This window comes from Mytilus californianus, unplaced genomic scaffold (genome assembly GCF_021869535.1).
Source record: "Mytilus californianus isolate M0D057914Y unplaced genomic scaffold, xbMytCali1.0.p SCAF_4, whole genome shotgun sequence".
Taxonomy (NCBI): domain Eukaryota; kingdom Metazoa; phylum Mollusca; class Bivalvia; order Mytilida; family Mytilidae; genus Mytilus; species Mytilus californianus.
The window spans coordinates 19,595,433-19,616,721 of record NW_026262690.1 but is presented as its reverse complement, the minus strand read 5'-3'; the positions used below and the strand labels follow the sequence as shown (position 1 = coordinate 19,616,721).

The following is a 21,289-nucleotide window of genomic DNA, read 5'->3' as shown; positions in this document are numbered from 1 at the left end:
AATTTGATATAGTGAAAAGGCAAAAATTGATTCCCATTTTTATGGTTACGCCTGCCTTTGATAGCAGGTGGAATCATTTATCCATGCATCTGTCTGTCCGTCCACGTCCGTTCTTCGGTATTTCCGTCTGTCTTGTCTCAGTTTAATTTTTTTCTTTTGGTTAAGATTTAGTTTGAAGTATTTTACCAGAACGTTGTAGTCACATCAACTTTGAACATGCGTTCTTTTTGATCGACCATTTTGATATAAAAGTCCGAAGGAGTTTCATGTTAAGATTTTAGTCAGCGGAAATATGTTGATTTTATATTGATTTTTCAAATTTTTTTCAGTATTTTACTTTTTTCTTATTTCAGACGATTGAAAAAACCCAGGAATCGATTAAAAATGGAATTAGCTTTATTGTTAAAGTTTTAGAGAACCGTAGTTCCATTTTTCAGGATAATCTGTATGAACTTGTAATTTCTACATATGCTTTAACATTATTGGATGCTCCTTTAGCCAAATCACTGTTACGACAGATTGAAAGATACTCGTCTACAGAAGGTAAATATTTCAATGTATCATTTTAAAAGTCGTTTGGAACTAGAATCGACATTACTAGACTCATTAAAAATAAGTAAATGGTCAAGGGTTGAGGTCACCGCGACTTTTAACCTCAGAACTTATTATGAGATAATTCTGAGACCGTAATAGTTATAGACCAAATTAATGGTTGTAAATGTTTGGGACATTAAGTTGGCACTTTTTTATATCAGACTACTGAAAAGCTAAGAACCCCTCCTTAAGGGATATAATCACAATCGAATTTTCCGAAAATATCATAATTTACTCTGAATTGAGTCGTAGGGACCTTAGTTCAACACTTGTGTACTCCTCAACGTATGACCTTATTACATATCGATATTAAATTAATATTAGTGTCCGTATGATGCCATTGTATTATTTTCCACAATGCAGAAACGATAGAAAATGTATATGTCGTACATTTAATATAAGAGGTATGATTGCCAACTCTCCACAACAGAACAAATGACACAGAAATTAACAACTATACGTCACCGTACGTCCTTCAATAATGAGTAAAACCCATACCGCATAGTCAGCTATAAAAGGCCCCGAAATGACATATGTAAAACAATTCAAACGAGAAAACTAACGGTCTAATGTATGTACAAAATAATGAACGAAAAACAAATTTGCTCAACTCCGGTACATTTAATGCTCAATATTTCCATTTAATCAAAAAACAAATTAATATATGTATCAACTTCAAAAAAATACGTACCTTTTTGTCCATGTGGATGGTTTGTACAAATTTTCACTCTTTAGTAACCTTAATTTTGTCTAATTTTGTCAAGTCCATTACTGATGATGGAAGCAGATGTCAACCGCACAAGATGTATAAATCCAAATACAATACATGAAATCATGAAATCCGAAAAGGTGTCTCGTATATTTTGTTTACTTCCTTATTCATAGTTTTGCATATCTGTATAAAAGTTCTATTGTCACATGTGAGGTGGACATACCCGAACTGTTTTACATCTGATTAAACCTAAACTTAAGTCAAATGTTTCTTTCAACCGGCATTCACAGTAGTCCTCAAAGAAAATGAATATGATTCGAATACATTATATGGACCACAGTGATCAAAATACATTACACTATGTTTTTAAGATGGAACAAAATACTGGAAATTACCAGATAATGCAGCGAACACGATTCAGCCCTACATACGTTGGAAACCACCGAAAGTAAACGTCAGAGCACTTGATATTGAAATAACATCATATATTCTTCTAATATACAACAGAAGAAATGATATCGAAAATGGAGTGCGGGTCGTTAAATGGTTGAATAAACAAAAGAACCCATTTGGTGGATTTATATCAACACAAGTTAGTATTTTAGCAAAAAAATGTTTTAGCATTACGAAAAGAGGCGGAAGATACCAAAATGGACATTCAAAGCTCATAATAAAAAGAGAAACTGACAACGCCAGGTCAAATAACGATAAACGACGAAGAAAAATAAACAAGTCCACAAAACATTGCACAGTAAACTAAAGACTGAGGCACATCAGACACATATGGGGTTAATACTATACAATTTTATATATGTTGATAATTTATATCAAGTGATAATGTATCACACAATAATGGATTTATAAAGGACTCTAATCTTAATCTAATACATCCCCAAATCCGTATACTATTGACCATGATTATTTTCTAACCATAAGATTTGACCGAGTACGAAAGTTTGAAATATAAACACATTTTAAGACAAAGGATAGGTAATACTGTTACCGGTAAAATTAACACATTGAAAAATTAAAAGGCACAAAGTTCAGAACATAAAACTTAAGCAAGAGCAACACAAAGCCCTTTCAAACAAAACTAGGGGTAATATCAGGCGCTCCGTAAAGGTATTGACGTCCTGCTCCACAGAGGTATTCCCCCAGAGGTTTTTTTCTAAGCCACAAAATATATGTTGTTTACCCAGTTAAATCATTGTTTCCAATGAAAACCTGATATAATACCGGTCACAATTTATTGGTAAAAAAGTATAACAAAAAAACCGAATTTCAAGTAAAATTTTCATTATCAACGGAAAATAACCAGACGTTAGTAAAGACTGGATTAAATTTCTATTTGATTAAACCTTCATTGTAAAAGAAGGAAGGCGAAAGAAACCAAAGTGACGATTAACCTCATAAATCGAAAACAAACTGACAATGAGACGGCAAATATTGACTATGAAATGTTTTCAATAGTATTTGTTTTTATTTCATAGGATACTGTAATTGCCATACAAGCAATCACTGGTTTTGCAGAAAAGGTTTTTGTAGAACAATTTAATGCAGTGTTAAATGTGAAAGGAGAATCGTGGAATGGTCATACTTTTACGGTTGACAACAAAAATTCGTTAGTTTTACAGTCAGTGGATGTGAGTTAAATTAATATTAGGTCTTTTATGAAATAGTAAAGTAATTAATAAAAACAAATGGATATGATAAAATATTCACTATTGAAAATGTCACTCGATACTGTGAAACACGCGAGAGGCCTCTGAAATCTAAATAGGTAATATATTTAAACCACACACCAGGGATATATGAAAGCCATGCGTTTGATCAACATGCTACACAGGTATACAGTAAACGACATCTTCAAAAAAGGAAGTATCTCACATTGTATTTGATGATATTAATAAACTTGTATGGCCAGTTTGGTTACATTAAATATGAGTAAAAAGACTGTGTCCTTTCACTGAACAAATCGAATTTTGGTATCGTATTTAGTAGTTATGTACATTGGAATTTTTCATTCGTTTGCCACTGATGTATATATATATGTGGCAGAAGGAAAGTCAACACACAATGTATTCATGTTTTCGGATTACCTTTTGTGTTGTAACACGCATATTTTATATTTTACATTTGCTTTTTTCCCTCTTTTCGTTGAATAACGTGCAAATTTCTTTAACTTCTCATTGAGGAGGTAAAAAGAACTTTTCTCTTAGTTTCTCTGATCATGCTATTACCACAGCCAACAATAGATTACCATAAAGCACCTTATTTAGCAGGGCTTTTGTTTTAAACGCGCACACTTAATTATTCTTAAAGCAGCGCTTGCTTGTAGCAGTCATTTTATATTTTTCGGGACAATAATTTACTCCCACCCTCCACTACATTTAATTTTATTTGCTATATACATATATTACGGATATTGTTGCATTCGTAGAATCTTTGCATACTTTTATATTGTTTAATTAGTAGAGTAGTAATGTTTCAAAGAACTCACAGTTTTTATGTACTTCTTGTATGGAGTACCACAGTTTTTCAACTTGATTTTGCTTTCTTTGTAAATATGTTTATTGCTTATTGATATGCAAAGAAAATATTAAACTGTGATTCTTCTCCCAAACCATGTGTTTGTTCAGTTTGTACTATAATACAATAACCAGTTAGCTTATATCTTGGTCCCGTTACTTAAGTCTGATTAGTGTTAATCAAGTACCTTTTTCTGCACTGTAACTCTTCAGCATTTGGTTTGGGCACCAAAAGGATAGCAACCTGGTTATTGGTACCACTGGCCTTATTAATCAACATCAAATAAGGGAGGATCTGGGTGGGACAAGTTTTGTGAATTAATGCATGAGAAAAACGGATATGTGATTGTCGCAACCGGATTTTTAGTGAGATAAGAGCATTTCATGCCATAACAGCCACGTGACAGGTTTATGTTGATGCTTTCTATCTTAGGTTCCATCAAGCATACGGAAAATATCTATAGACTGTGCAGGATCTGGGTTTCTCATGTCTGAGGTTTGTATAATGAACGATCAAAATATATTAAGTATGAAACATGAAATGTTATAAACTGGTAAAAATGGCATTTGTTCTGATTCACGGGGTTTGTTAATTTAGTATGAAAATTGACATATAAATACAAAAAAAAATGTAGTTTTTTTGTTAATATCACCACCAAAACAAAATGGTAATAACATATAGCTGTTGACTTTCAGCGGTGTAACTGTTATCAAAAAGGTTAAAGTGACAAACAGTGACACATAGTAAATGGTTTGAAAGTAAGTGGTAACATTCGGGTATAGTGTTCGGCAGATTAACTTTGTCTGATACCAAAAATAGAAAGAAATCGTAAAATGAATAGTACAAGGCTAAATATGAAATAACAATTCTAAATTTATATCTCTCTCGTAAATTAAATAATGTTGACTTACAATATGAATGTGTAACAGGCATCCTCATTTGTATATGGTATGATCATTTGTTAACTTCTTATAAAAATAAGAAGACGTGGTATATTGCCAATGAGACGACTCTCCACCAGAGACCAAATGACATAGAAATTAACAATTATAGGTCACTGTACGGCCTTCAACAATGAGCAAAATCCATATATATACATTTGAATTATAGTATTATCAAGCTTTGTGCTGTACTCAATTTTAGGTAGCTGTGTTCTTCAACGTACCAGAAGAACTTCGGAAGCCAGCATTTTATTTACGTACTACAATTCTAAATGATTCTGTTCTTGGATTTAGGTTGAAACTTTGCTTCAGGTATGCTTCTAATTTCCTAACTAACCATTTATAAATATATTTAATTCATAATAAAATCATATCTTTTATCTTTATCAATGTTTTATATTTAATGACGTTTACCTAACGCAGTATCTTGAGTATTTGGAAGTGTGGCAGTAATTTTGGACGTTTTCTTTTTTTTGTCATTTATATGCAGGTAAAAGTTTATGAGGGTTTTTGTTAGTTATTTTTATTCATAATTTGAATGAGGGGATGCAATACAACAATGATTGATTCACTTGTAAACCAATTTTAATCTAAAATGGTCATTTTGATCTAAACATTTCTTTTTAAAGACTGAACAATAAATTATTAAGTACTTTTCAGTCTTTCGGACGTTTTTCAGTCAGTACGGTTCAGACAATACATAAGATTCTTACAAAATAAAAATTAACATGAATATTTTATCACGTTTTTGTTAATAAACGATGGGCTTTGTATATATGAATTAAAATTCAATAGACTCTGATTTATTTCAAGCTGGTTACGAGATGGTAACAGCACTATGGGATATATGGAAATTGCTCTACCTACCGGAATGGAGGCTGATCTAGATTCCATGAATACTAATAGTACATATGGTCTTTATAAGAAAAGAGAGATTAATTCCGATCAACTTGATTTGTACTTTGATTGGGTAAGGCAGGCAGTTTTTTTTCTGCTATTTTTCAAAGTTACCATATCAAACTTGATTCTGATTGGATATTGTAAACAAGTGTCTGCTACTTCATTTACAAGGATCATATAAATATGGTTTTAAAAATTGCTGCTTAATTACAGATATATAAAGAGAGATATGGGACATAAATTAATGAGATAGCAGTCCAAAGACACAATAACCCAGAAGACATCTAACCGTTAACATAGGAATTAAAAAGAAAATGTATATACAGTACATAAGGCTGTAAATTGTTCCGAGAACATAATTTATCAGAGACTATCAAAGACTGTTTATCAAAAGCATGCTAGTCTAGATCTGTTACGGTAATACATTATGATATAACAAAATACAACCACTGAAAGGTTTATGACTTAGGACAGATGAATAATTGGTAGGGGTTAAATTAGTCAAACGGATAGAGTTTTCGTAATTAACCTTGGACCATTGCTTCATTATTTTAGTCTCCTAAATCGATTAGGAAAGGACAAATCAAAATCGTAAGTTCACAAAAATTTAGACATTAAAATAGATTAAATAAGATTCGTCAAAGTGGTAGATATCTCCTTTATATTGGAATTAGAGATAAGGTGGATAACATATTCACAGTGAAAAACAGTGTGTGTTTGATTTCCTTCGCGCAGTCAACACAATTTGAAAGTTAAAAACTTCCTCAATCCATCATTTTATCCAATTCTTTGTTGCAACGTAGAATTACTTTCACAAAAATATGGAAGGACTTCGATTATCGGAAAGAATCATTTTTTGGAAATGGAAAGCAATGAGAGTAACCTTTTCTTGTTCTCAGGGGCGTTGATATATGAAAGCTTGCTGACTAATGGATTTTGATTTCTTTTATATTTGCTCTCTGTTTATATTTGTTTCCTGGTAATTAATAAATAGCTATATGTGTTGAAGCAAATCAAGAAATACTTGAGCTATTAATAATCATTATCTTAGTTTGTTGCAGTATTGTATTTTAAGATTCGCGGACTTCAATTGTCGATCATCAAATAAAACATTGACGCCCAAATATCTTGAAGTGTAATGCTGCTGTCTTTTTGTTAAGAAAATGGAAGAAAACACTATAAGATTTTATATGATGACATCTGAACTTTTGGGGTTTTACTTATTCAATTTAAATGAACGTTACAAAAAGTGTTGTATTAGAATTATGTTTATCTTGTGACGTTTTTGTATATATATTATAAATGAAAGTTATATTATAAATATGTTTTTTTTGTGACGTTTTTGTATATATATTATAAATGAAAGTTATATTATAAATATGTTTTTCTTGTGACGTTTTTGCATATTTATTATAAATGAAAGTTGTATTATAAATATGTTTTTCTTGTGACGTTTTTGTATATATATTATAAATGACAGTTGTATTTTAATTATGTTTTTCTTGTGACGTTTTTGCATATATATATTATAAATGACAGTTGTATTATAATTATGTTTGTTCTTGTGACGTTTTTGCATATATATTATAAATGACAGTTGTATTATAATTATGTTTTTCTTGTTACATTTTTGCAGTTCAGTGTTTCTGTTGTTCCGTTGTTTTCCTTTTATAGTTGATGTGTTCCCGTCGGTTTTAGTTTGTTACCAGGATTTGTTTTTGCTTAATAGAATTATGACTATTGAACAGCGGTACACTACTGTTGCCTTTTTTTATCTTGTTACATTTTTGCATATATATGATAAACGACAGTTGCATTAGAATTATGTTTATCTTGTTATATTCTTGCATATATATCATAAACAACAGTTGCATTTAAATCATGTTATCTATCATGTAAATATGTTATATATTGCATGCATATTGTAAACGACAATTTATACTTAAAGTTACATATTTTACAGATCACAACTAAGGAAATGTGTGTAGAAATCAACATTGACAGAGTAAGCCTTGTAGCAAAACAAAAACCAGTACCTGCTAGACTGTCAGAATACTATGAACAAAGTAGGCTTTTCTTCAATTAGATATTGAACTGTTACATTTCAGATTTATGATAGTATTTACTCATACCATGACTTTTTTCAGTTCTAAATATTAAGTTTCTCGTTTTGATAAGTTGTTTGCATGGATACTCATAGATGTGAATCCTTTGTGCATTTGATAAATAAGTCCGTCGGTTATATAAGGGTGATATGTCTAAAGAGTGTTTTCCGAAAATTATAAAAATAGGTTTTTTAATAGAACAAAAATTGCCCCTCGTCTCAATTCTTCTGTTATCTCTACTAACCTACATATATGAACATGTCAGTAAAATGAAAAACAAAAACACTTCATAAATTGCATGCGTCCAAAGCGATTTTCTGGATTTTCCTTACATCAAGAACGCTCAAACCGGAATATTTGAAAGCCAGGAATGTATAAGTACCGAAATATTTTCAGAGCTATATGAGCAAAAAGGACTTAAAATAAACAAATCCATCTAATGTCAACTTTGGCTGTGGAAGTTGAAACCTCAGTTTCTTAATAATTTATAAATATATAAACGGACAACTTGAGATAGGTTTGTAATAAATCATGTCAGTACCGAAGTATCGACTTCTCAGATGATGATACTGATAGTCCACCAGCAAAGGTACCGACCAAGTTCTGTAATAAATGAAAACATCACTTATATCATGCATCTGAAGCATTTTTTGTGGATTTTCTTTCATCAGGAACGCTCAAAGCCGAATATTTGAATGCCAAGGATGTATAAGTACCGTAACAGCTGAAGAGCTATATGACAAAAAAAGACCTAAAATTAATAATCAAATTCATCTAAGGTCATCTTTGCTTAGAAAAATCATATTTGTAATGAGCATGTAGCAGCTGTAATTGAATAAGGATTCTTTTTTTCCTCTTTGCAGGTAATGAAGTAATAAGAATGTACCAGTCTAAAGTTTTGTCTGAGGCTTCTGCAGATGATGTTTGTGGGCAGGATCGTTGTCAGTAAAAGGGTACATGAAAAAAGTTATATTGTAGTTACAATTAATATTTATGTATAGCATTGGAAATTATTTGTATCATTGAACCTTTTAATATTATCTTGGTTCTTTCAATAAGAACATTTTTTTCGGATAAGAGGTAAAAAGAATTACTTCCTAACTAATAAATTTAAAGCGAAGTTTGAGATTGAAAACTTATATAAGCTGTTAATCGATACAATTGTGGACAATCAACAATGTTGTTATTATGATGGGTAAAGAAGATGTTTACTTTCTGTGTGAAGTAATTTCTGTCTAGTTATTGACCCGAGCTTTCTTATTATATTTCAGGCATCAAAGATCATATGCACCTTTTCCCAAGATGTACAGCATATTACAATAAAATTGAAAATGTCTCACGTTGTCCTCTTTCTTTCCCAAGCATATATATGCAGCTTATACATTATAAAGACGTATCACATCTAAATGTGCCTCTCGAATGAGTCAATATTGGTTCATGCTATTGTTTCCTACTGATTTGAAGGACTGATATTGGAACACAACCGGTTGACTATCTGTTTCATAGCCTTACAATTAAGTTTGTAATTAGCTTCTTTATGTTACTAACCTGTTTTTATGTTTTATCCACAGTTACCGTGACATAGTTTAATATAATCACAAAATAGCATTAAGAAGGAAAAATTGACAATACTAGTGTAGTATATAATCGGGACAGAAATGAGTTCACAGCTAACATGTTGAGTGTTTCCCGGTTCGCTGGTATCACTATTCGTGAAATTTATCACCCGACCTTAGATGAAATTGATAAATTCAAATCAAGCATGGTATAAGTCATATTGTGGAATTTCGTTATATTAGTTTTAGTGGTCAGAAACCCAATTGGAAGTTTAGCATTGTTCATAGTACAACCCGATTATGCAACATTGTTCCTTTGAAAATGTTAGATCAAGTTAGGGCAAAAATTTCCTCAATATGTTTAAACCCCATCATTAGTCTCCTGGTATCCTGCCAGTCTCGAGTGTGGTATGTGGTTGGTTCGATCCCCGATCTGTCAAACCAATTCGCCAAGAATGCGGTATTTACGAGTAACAGAAACAAGAGGCTTCAAAGAGCCTGAATCGATCACCTGGAATTTTTTGTGTAGATCATGCGTCAATGATTTTTTGCTGTTTTGTGTATATGAATGTGTGTTTAAGCATGCCTTTAAATAAAGGCAACAGTAGTATACCGCTGTCCAATAGTCATAAATCGATTAAGCGAAAGCAAATCAAGGTCACAAACCAAAATTTGAGATTCTCTATTTATCAAAATTTCTGTAAAAAACTTTAAAAAATGGTAAAAGGCAATAACTCCTATAAGGAATCCCTTGACATATTCGGTCATGTTGACTTATTTGAAGGTCTATCTTTCCTGAAGATGTGTGCTCTTTCTATCATAGCTTCTGAGAAAAAAAATATATATATTCAATAAAAATATTCTTTCAAGGGCAATAGCTCCTATAAAAGATCAATTGACGAATTTTGCTCTTATTGGTATTTTTTACTTTGCTGAACATTTTTGCTGTGTAAAATTTCTCAATTTCTCTATGTATAAAAGTTTTCAAGATAACAACAAAAATAAATCCAAATCGGGTTGTCAGACGTTTTCAAAATCCTCACTCACATTTTGTCCTGCTGATAATTTTTACCCCATGTCAGTTTGCTTCAGCTGCTTTAGTTCTTGATATATAAGCCAAAAAAATGCATTTTACCACTATGGTCTAGTTTAAGCAATGGCAAAAAAAACACAAACTTTATACAAGCTACCATAAGGATCATTCATCTCAAATTTGATTGAAATTGGTTTAGTAGTTTCAGAGGAGATCTTTAAACAGGTTTACTATGACAACGACCTAGGAGACGAACACCAAGTGATGGCAATAGCTCACATGGCCCTTTGGTTGGCTCGATATTTAATTTCTTTAAATCTGTTGGAATATATAATTATTCAAAGGTAAATACTTTTTCCCAAGTTTTTCTGTTTCACCTTTTCCTCCATAATGATGCAAGCAATAACCCGAAATGTATAGTGTTATAATGCATTATATTTTCTTTTACTTGAATATTTAAAATTTGAACTTAGACAATGGGTAATGATATAACTATCAATAAAATGAGGATACTGGCCATTTATCACAAAATATGTTTTTTAATTAAATAAAATGCTCCGCAGGGCGCAGCTTGATACGACCGCAGAGGTCGAACCCTGAACAGTTGGGGCAAGTATTGACACAACATTCAAGCTTGATACAGCTTTGCATTTGGATTGTGATTAAATATTTGACACAGCATAGGTTTCTGACACAGAATGAATGTGGTCTAAGAACTTAAAAATTTTAAATTGGACATTCACCTATTATGGTCCAATATCCAAAATCTAAATACATGGTTAGATTCAGCATATCAAAGAACCCCAAGAATTCAATTTTTTATGAAATCAAACAAAGTTTAATTTTGGACCCCGATTTGGACCAATTTGAAAACGGAACCAAAAATTAAGAATCTAAATACATGTTTAGATTCAGCATATCAAAGAACCCTAAGAATTCAATTTTTGTTAAAATCAAACTAAGTTTAATTTTGGATCCTTTGGACCTTAATGTGGACCAATTTAAAAACGGGGCCCAAAATCCAAAAACTAAATACACGGTTAGATTCAGCATATTAAAGAACCCCAAGAATTCAAGAATAAAACCCCATTGAATTTGGTCAAGAAATAAGCAATTTATACAAAGTATCTTCTTTTGCACAATACTGTGCAATTAAATATTTCTTGCTATTGCGCAATACTGTACAATTGACAATTTCTTGCTATTGCGCAATACTGTGCAATTGAAGATTTCTTGCTATTGCGCAATACTGTGCAATTGAAGATTTCTTGCTATTGTGCAATTGAAAATTTCTTGCTATTGCACAATACTTATTATATAATAATTTACACATCCTGTTTGGTGTGTATCTCCTACCATATCATTATTATTTGCTTTTAAATATAAATCAGAAATAACCAACTTAAAATGGAAAATTTAAAAAAAAAAAAAAAGGAAAAAAAGGAAAAAAAAAAAATCCCCCCCCCAAATTTTTTGAACCCCCTTATGATTCATCACAGCATAGGTTTCTGACACAGAATGAATGTGGTCTAAGAACTTAAAAATTTTAAATTGGACATTCACCTATTATGGTCCAATATCCAAAATCTAAATACATGGTTAGATTCAGCATATCAAAGAACCCCAAGAATTCAATTTTTTATTGAAATCAAACAAAGTTTAATTTTGGACCCCGATTTGGACCAATTTGAAAACGGAACCAAAAATTAAGAATCTAAATACATGTTTAGATTCAGCATATCAAAGAACCCTAAGAATTCAATTTTTGTTAAAATCAAACTAAGTTTAATTTTGGATCCTTTGGACCTTAATGTGGACCAATTTAAAAACGGGGCCCAAAATCCAAAAACTAAATACACGGTTAGATTCAGCATATTAAAGAACCCCAAGAATTCAAGAATAAAACCCCATTGAATTTGGTCAAGAAATAAGCAATTTATACAAAGTATCTTCTTTTGCACAATACTGTGCAATTAAATATTTCTTGCTATTGCGCAATATTGTGCTATTGGATATTTCTTGCTATTGCACAATACTGTGCAATTGAAGATTTCTTGCTATTGCGCAATACTGTGCAATTGAAGATTTCTTGCTATTGTGCAATTGAAAATTTCTTGCTATTGCACAATACTTATTATATAATAATTTACACATCCTGTTTGGTGTGTATCGCCTACCATATCATTATTATTTGCTTTTAAATATAAATCAGAAATAACCAACTTAAAATGGAAAATTTTAAAAGAAAAAAAAAAGGAAAAAAAGGAAAAAAAAAAACCCCCCCCCCCAAATTTTTTGAACCCCCTTATGATTCATCACAGCATAGGTTTCTGACACAGAATGAATGTGGTCTAAGAACTTAAAAATTTTAAATTGGACATTCACCTATTATGGTCCAATATCCAAAATCTAAATACATGGTTAGATTCAGCATATCAAAGAACCCCAAGAATTCAATTTTTTATGAAACCAAACAAAGTTTAATTTTGGACCCTTTTGACCTCAATGTGAACAAAGTTGATAACGGGGCCCAAAAATCAAAAATCTAAATACATGAATAGATTCAGCATATCAAAGAACCCCATATATTCAATTTTTATTGAAATCAAACAAAGTTTAATTTTGGACCCCGATTTGGACCAATTTGAAAACGGAACCAAAAATTAAGAATCTAAATACATGTTTAGATTCAGCATATCAAAGAACCCTAAGAATTCAATTTTTGTTAAAATCAAACTAAGTTTAATTTTGGATCCTTTGGACCTTAATGTGGACCAATTTAAAAACGGGGCCCAAAATCCAAAAACTAAATACACGGTTAGATTCAGCATATTAAAGAACCCCAAGAATTCAAGAATAAAACCCCATTGAATTTGGTCAAGAAATAAGCAATTTATACAAAGTATCTTCTTTTGCACAATACTGTGCAATTAAATATTTCTTGCTATTGCGCAATACTGTACAATTGACAATTTCCTGCAATTGCGCAATATTGTGCTATTGGATATTTCTTGCTATTGCGCAATACTGTGCAATTGAAGATTTCTTGCTATTGCGCAATACTGTGCAATTGAAGATTTCTTGCTATTGTGCAATTGAAAATTTCTTGCTATTGCACAATACTTATTATATAATAATTTACACATCCTGTTTGGTGTGTATCTCCTACCATATCATTATTATTTGCTTTTAAATATAAATCAGAAATAACCAACTTAAAATGGAAAATTTTAAAAGAAAAAAAAAAGGAAAAAAAGGAAGAAAAAAAAATCCCCCCCCCCCAAATTTTTTGAACCCCCTTATGATTCATCACCCCCAAACTCAATTCCAGCCTTCCCTTTGTGGTATGGTACCTTGCAGTACAATTTCAGAGAGATCCATACACTTAAACACAAGTTATTGTCTGGAAACTAGAAAAATGTGTTTTTTGGCCCCTTTTTGGCCCCAAATTCCTAAACATTTAGGGCAATTACCCCAAAACTCAAACCCAGCTTTCCCTTTGTGATATGGAACCTTGTAGTACAATTTCAGAAAGATCCATACACTTACACACAAGTTATTGTCCTGAAACTAGAAAAATGCTTGTTTTTTGCCCCTTTTTGGCCCCTAATTCCTAAAATATTGAGGCAATTACCCCTATCATCAATCCCAGCCTTTACTTTTGTGGTATGGTACCTTGCAGTACAATTTCAGAGAGATCCATATACTTGAACACAAGTTATTGTCTGGAAACTAGAAAAATGCTTATTTTTGGCCCCTTTTTGGCCCCCAATTCCTAAACGTTTCAGCAATTACCCACAAACTCAATTCCAGCTTTCTCTTTGTGATATGGAACCTTGTAGTACAATTTCAGAAAGATCCATACACTTACACACAAGTTATTGTCATGAAACTAGAAAAATGCTTGTTTTTTGCCCCTTTTTTGGCCCCTAATTCCTAAAATTTTGAGGCAATTACCCCCAAAATCAATCCCAGCATTCCTTTTGTGATATGGAACCTTGTGGTACAATGTCAGAGAGATCCATACACTAACACACAAGTTATGTCTGGAAGTTACAAAAATGCTTATTTTTGGCCCCTTTTTGGCCCCTAATCCCTTTACTGTTGGTACCATAACCCCCAAAATCAATCCCAACCTTCCTTTTGTGGTATTGAACCTTGTGGTAAAATTTCATAGAGATCCATTCACTTAAACTAAAGTTAGAGTGCGAAAACCAATGTGTCTTCGGACGACGCCGGACGACGCCGGACGACAACGACAACGACGACGACAACGACGACGCCAACGTCTTACCAATATACGACCACAAAAATTTTTTTGCGGTCGTATAAAAATTAAATATGTAGCTTAAAATGTATGTTGAATTTTAATTGGTTTTCATATAAAAACAGACACGCTGGTTATAGGTGTTTTGTCCAGATTCTGATCTACAAACTCCATAGTTTCAGTTATCCTGTAAGTCACCAATTTATAGCCGTTGGCATACACACATATATATAGCAACATCCACAACAATCGATTAAGATCAAGAGCTGGACATATTGTATGGACATTTGTGTGTTGACCTGTAGATATATTTCTGTACCTTATGATTTCTGTTTCATTGACATAAATTCGCAGTTCAGATTATTGGTTTGCTAAATAAAGAAACGTTCTCCATGACACCAGTCTTAAATGTTTTTTTTGTTTGTATCCTATGTAATATTATATATATTGGCTTTGCTTTTTGAAAAATTAGCATGTTTTGTTTTGTTGACAACCTTATAAAATATGTGCTAGCTCATGATATAATAGAGTGGCAATCTTGAATCAAGGTTGAAGGTAATAGTTGTTTCTGTTTATTAACATAGAACAAAACCATAAGGAAATTTTGGTTTATCTTTCTTCTAATGAATTTCGACTATATGTATTTAACAAGATGAACCTCATTTTATAACAAAGCAAATAAATATTTTGTATGATGTATTTATAAAAATAAAAGATAAAAAAGCAATGATTTAATTTTTAACAAAGTGAAATATAATAAATAATAATAATGACTGCAAGTAAAGATTTGACGAAGCCACACATCCAGTGTTAGTATTGGTCTTCCTATTTGGAGGAGTGGCTGGTGGTTTATTTTTCACTTCTTCTATCCAGCTGTGAATAACAGTCTCCAATGTGGTAAGTGGCATTGGGCCATTTTTCAAAACAACAGAATGGAAATCCTTTACATCAAATGTGTTCCCTGAAAAAAATTATAATTATAATTCGTGCTTTACTATTGTAACAACATAAAGAAAACTTTAATCTTTCTTGAATTTTTTTATTTCTCACAATTGCATAATCAATTTTAATTGATTAAAAATAATGGTGATACACAAATAGTATGCCTAACCCATTTTACAAGTTCATTCAAAACATGAATAAAATAGCAAAGGCAGATAATATCACATCCAAATGAAATGTGTTAACCCCCACACTGCTAATGATAAGTAACCAAAATTTGCTAAAAATTCACCCAAATCGGCTACATGAATAATATAGTATTTTGCAAAGAAAAATGCACATGTTGTATATTTAAGCATGCAAAATAATAGAGGGGAGGGGATAGAAATCGAAGAAAATGCCAATTATTTACTTTTCTATCACCAAATAAGATTTGATTTATGAAAGTAATTTGTATAACATTTTGATATACCAAAGTTTAGCTGCACAACAATGATGATTTAAGAATACTATTGACATATTTTCATCCCCACACAGGGAAATGGGATCTTTATCAATACTCCCTTTAGCTTCATATAAATAAATACTTGGCTCTAAATTTTTATATTTTGCAGTCTATCAATGGTTGATTTTTTTTTGGAATGCATTTGTATTTGCAATGAAATTGTATACGGCTTTCTGTTACCAATAGTTGTATGATGTCACAAACATTTGATTGCATCGAACCTAATTTTTGGAATTTACTTAAACATCTATAAATAAAAGAACATTTTGCAAATCCTATTGAATTTTCAGTTATTTTTTTTCTTCAGAAAAAGTATTGAAATATGCATTTTAGGTAGGGTAGATACTTTCAACTGAATAATGAACAAATGTTTTCTTAATGATTAACAATACATGCATGTTAATTGTTTCTTGAATTAAAAGTAATTTAAGAAAATTGAAACATTCAAGCATCAAAATTCGTTAAGATTGACATGTATTTCTATATACTTTGTGATGGTTGCATCTTCATAGCAAAAACACATATATATAAAATAAGAAGATCGCTTTCCTCCGTCTCTCTTCGACAAAGGTATGGACAACTATCAGACTTTAAAAAATAGTGTAGGAATTACATAATCTGATCCTAAATTGGACATTTTAAAACTAAGTTTTCCTACATTGATTGCTCAGGTTTGGCAAAAAGGTTGCACATGTCTATGCAAATACAGTAGTCTTAAATATTACAACTATTTGTATCGACAATACTATGATACTATAAGTACCTAATTCATCCTCAGCTTTCTTTCTTAATTCTTTTATTTTCAGTTCTCCAATCTTATAAGCGCATGCTTGTCCTGGCCATGTGATATATCGATCTATCTCATTTGACAGTTCATTTTCACCAGAGGCAGTGTAGTTTGACATATAGTCTATAGCTTGTTTTCTAGACCACCTAAAACAAAATATGTTCATAATAATGTACAATATGTAAGCATTTGTACAAACCAATGTTCTTTTGGTGGAAAAGTTTCAATTCCCTAATCCAAGAATGAAGATGCGCTCAAATTGTAAATTTAATTAGCATGTGACTTTAGAATGTTTTCAGTAGCAACAACATTCATCTTTTATAATGGTAGTTCACTAAGAAACACTGATCACAGACACTAATTATACAGTACTGTTCAGTCTGCCAATACATTTCAGTGTTTTTCACAGCTGAATATACAGTACTGTTCAGACACTTAACAGTCTTAACCTTGGTCATCATTACATAATCACTTGCACCAGTTATTCGACTACCAAAAATAAAAGGACATGTGTCATCCAGACATAAATGAGGTCCAATTATAGTATTGCAAGTAATCATGGATTTGGTTTTGGCTTATTTTAATAAAAAGACTGTTTAAGATGTCTTTATACCAATTTCATTGGATGTGTATCGATTGATACTTTAATTAGTCTGGAAGAACACGATTTATTTATTATTTGTTATTTGCTTTGAACTACTTTCTAGTAACTACAAAAACATCAGCACTTTGATTCTATTATCTTTGTGGTACTTGTTTTTTGTGCATCGTTCCGATCTGATGAGTCAAGCCACTTCCAACAGATGTTTGAAATTTGTTCTTATGTTGTGCTCTTACATCACTGTCCAAGGTTAAGGGAGGGTTGAGCACTCACAAAAATGTTTAATCCTGAGCCACATTCTTTATGTGCCTTTCCCAAGTCAGGAGCCTGTAATTCAGTGATTGTCTTTCGTTAATGTATATTATATTAGTTTTTCATTTATTGTTTTGTCATAAATCAGGTAGTTGATTTTTTCAGATGAATTGTTCCACATTTTGTCATGGCAGGGCCTTTTACAGCTGACTACTAGTTAAGGGTATGGTTTTTGTTCATTGTTGAAGGCCGTATGGTGACCTATAGGTGCATAAATCCACTTCTTTTATACTCTGTGGAATAGATGTATTATTGGCAATCATACCACATCTCCTTACTTTGTATAGCTGTCAATAACTTATTAAATTAAAAATAAATTACAAATATGGTTGAGGTTCCAGATATCCTTACACTCCAGCATAATGAATTATTTAGATGATATGATTCAATATGTTCATTAAAATGCAAAATGCATTTCAAAACCTTACCCCATATAGTGGAGTCCAGTGTCAACTACTAGTCTGCAGGCTCTGAATATTTCCTCGCTATAACGACCTAACCTATGTAAAATTATATTTAGCATTTAAAAAGAAGTATGCAAGGTTTTAGTAATAAATATGAATTAAATATTTAGTGTAATAGATTTTAGTAAAATGTGGTTATCTGTAATTCCCTTAATTTCCCTATGAATTTATTGCATGCCATGACATATCCGATTTCTAAACTAAACTTGAAGTCTGACATTACTTTTCAGAATACAATTAAACAACCTATCGACATATATAATATCCACAAATAAATGTTTGTTTTTTTATTTAAACGCAGGAACAGGTTAAAACTATATATTATTCAGAAATCTTTGAAATATATGTAATTGATTAGTTCAAATATTTAACTAAAACTAATAAGTCATTTGGAAACTTGTTCTTTGCTGTACCATTATAAAAAGAAACAATGTGCAAATGTCCCAATAACCATGCCACATTCTTTATGTGCCCAACCAAAGTCAGGAGCCTGTAGTTCAGTGGTTGTTATTGGTTTATGTCTATCATATTTGTTTTTCGTAAATTGTTTTATTAAAAATTAAGCCATTGGTTTAGTCGTTTGGATTGTTTCACATTTATTATGTGTGAGCCTTTTATAGCCGATTATATGGTACAGGTTTTTTTCATGGTTGAAGGCCATACCGTGGCCTATAATTGCTTACATCCTCTTCATTTGAAATCTGGTGGATAGTTGTCTCATTGGCAATCATACCACATCTTCTTATTTTTATATAAAGAGTCAGGATGTAAAATGGAATAAAATAGACATAAAATTATTTCTATATTTTTACATCATTTGTAAATATACAAAACCTTACATTTGAGCATCAGTTTTATAAACACCCATTTCCTCTCCTAAGTACTCAGCATACAGGGCCCAACCCTGCAATAAATTCAATGGATCATAAGATTAGAAAAAACAAAAATATTTCATTTTGTATTGGAAAAAAATTAAACACTGCAAAAGATACTTTTAAAATACTGAATAAAGGACAAAAACAAACAAATGGAATCACACCTGTTATATACAACTTATCGCTATATAGTCCAATCCGGGAAAAACAGTCACTTAGAAAACTTCCTGTTTGGGTCAAGTGAAGCAAGAACAAAGGTCTTCAGTAATGAGATGAGGGCGGAAAACGTGTAGAAAGTGAACATTTTGAAATTTGTATAGTTTATGATCCAATTTTTTAAACACAAATAAAGTTAGAAAAATGCTTTGTTTGAAGTGTTTACAATGGTTTAAAAATAACTCTTTGAAATTTTTTTAATGCACAGTACATTGTTTAAACAGGGCCCAAGATAGCTGCAACTGGTTTGAATGAGTTGTGTAATTATAGAACTTTTCCAGATTGGAATGAATAGCGATAAGGTGTATTTTTGAATGATACAGTAAATATGTAGATTAATTTCAATGTAAATTTTAAAATGATAATTACCATGCAAATAAATATAACATTTATAATAACCTGTTATCATGATTTTTAACTTTAAATCAACTCATGATCTGAATCTAATTACGGAAATTTTAATTATTTCCATCTACGAATTTGCTATTTTGAAACAGGAAAAGACAATCATGTTAGAAATTAATTTTTTTTTTCAAGTTAGAAATTAATTTTTTTTTCACATATCTAGAAATAACTACCAAGTTCAAATAGATTAGAAATAGTATTTCATCCATGAAAGAACTGATAAATATATATACATATATATATATATACCTCTACAAAGGCTGTATAAAAAGGAAATAGTGTTGGTGGCTGAAAATATTTACTGTCTAAACCATTTCGTCTAAAACCTGCTTTCTTGGCTAAGGATTGTATGCTTATCTGTAAAATCGTTCAACACAATTATATTAAATCATTTCTAAAGTTGTGATAAAATTACTAATTATATCTAAAATATATTAATGTATACAGACAAAGAGACAAAAGAGGGGCAGAAGATATCAAAGGGATATTAAAACTAACGAGTCAAAGATAATATGACAACCCCTTGGTAAATAACGAAAAGTCTATGATAATATGACAACCCCTTGGTAAATAAAGAAAAGTCAAAGATAATATGACAACCCCATGGTAAATAAAGAAAAGTCAAAGATAATATGACAACCCCTTGGTAAATAACGAAAAGTCAATGATAATATGACAACCCCTTGGTAAATAACGAAAAGTCAATGATAATATGACAACCCCTTGGTAAATAACGAAAAGTCAATGATAATATGACAACCCCATGGTAAATAACGAAAAGTCAAAGATGATATGACAACCCCTTGGTAAATAAAGAAAAGTCAAAGATAATATGACAACCCCTTGGTAAATAACGAAAAGTCAATGATAATATGACAACCCCTTGGTAAATAACGAAAAGTCAAAGATAATATGACAACCCCTTGGTAAATAACGAAAAGTCAATGATAATATGACAACCCCATGGTAAATAACGAAAAGTCAAGGATAATATGACAACCCCTTGGTAAATAAAGAAAAGTCAAAGATAATATGACAACCCCTTAGTAAATAAAGAAAAGTCAATAATAATATGACAACCCCTTGGTAAATAACGAAAAGTCAATGATAATATGACAACCCCATGGTAAATAATGAAAAGTCAAAGATAATATGACAACCCCTTGGTAAATAAAGAAAGGACAAAGATAACATGACAACCCCTTGGTAAATAACGAAAAGTCAATGATAATATGACAACCCCTTGGTAAATAACGAAAAGTCAAAGATAATATGACAACCCCTTGGTAAATAACGAAAACTCAATGATAATATGACAACCTCATGGTAAAGAACAAAAAGTCAAAGATATAAAGAACGAAAAGTCAAAGATAAAGTCAAAGATAATATGACAACCCCTTGGTAAATAAAGAAAAGTCAATGATAATATGACAACCCCTTGGTAAATAACAAAGAGTCAAAGAGAATATGACAACCCGTTGGTAAATAAAGAAAAGTCAAAGATAATATGACAACCCCATGGTAAATAACCAAAAGTCAAAGATA

The 21,289-nt window shown here is 31.3% G+C and overlaps 2 protein-coding genes across 3 annotated transcripts in view; one reads left to right on the top strand and one right to left on the bottom strand.

Annotated features, from left to right (window-relative positions):
• The window catches only part of LOC127737628 (CD109 antigen-like), a 61,179-nt gene extending 52,062 nt beyond the window's left edge, over positions 1-9,117 (top strand). The window contains exons 29-37 of one of the 2 annotated variants that reach the window (XM_052248482.1): positions 354-543; positions 1,678-1,898; positions 2,797-2,949; positions 4,268-4,330; positions 4,979-5,088; positions 5,590-5,746; positions 7,640-7,742; positions 8,645-8,734; positions 9,053-9,117. In XM_052248482.1, coding sequence (XP_052104442.1) covers positions 354-543; positions 1,678-1,898; positions 2,797-2,949; positions 4,268-4,330; positions 4,979-5,088; positions 5,590-5,746; positions 7,640-7,742; positions 8,645-8,730 — 1,083 coding nt within the window. In that variant the 3' untranslated portion in view covers positions 8,731-8,734; positions 9,053-9,117. The remainder of the gene's footprint in view (positions 1-353; positions 544-1,677; positions 1,899-2,796; positions 2,950-4,267; positions 4,331-4,978; positions 5,089-5,589; positions 5,747-7,639; positions 7,743-8,644; positions 8,735-9,052) is intronic. The other variant, XM_052248483.1, reaches the window with a different exon arrangement.
• Positions 9,118-15,318: 6,201 nt separating this feature from the next.
• LOC127737626 (uncharacterized) overlaps positions 15,319-21,289 on the bottom strand; it is an 87,576-nt gene continuing 81,605 nt past the window's right edge. Inside the window, exons 47-51 of the mRNA XM_052248480.1 lie at positions 19,994-20,101; positions 19,088-19,152; positions 18,213-18,284; positions 16,848-17,017; positions 15,319-15,598 (exon numbers count right to left, since the gene is read on the bottom strand). Coding sequence (XP_052104440.1) covers positions 15,369-15,598; positions 16,848-17,017; positions 18,213-18,284; positions 19,088-19,152; positions 19,994-20,101 — 645 coding nt within the window. The 3' untranslated portion in view covers positions 15,319-15,368. The remainder of the gene's footprint in view (positions 15,599-16,847; positions 17,018-18,212; positions 18,285-19,087; positions 19,153-19,993; positions 20,102-21,289) is intronic.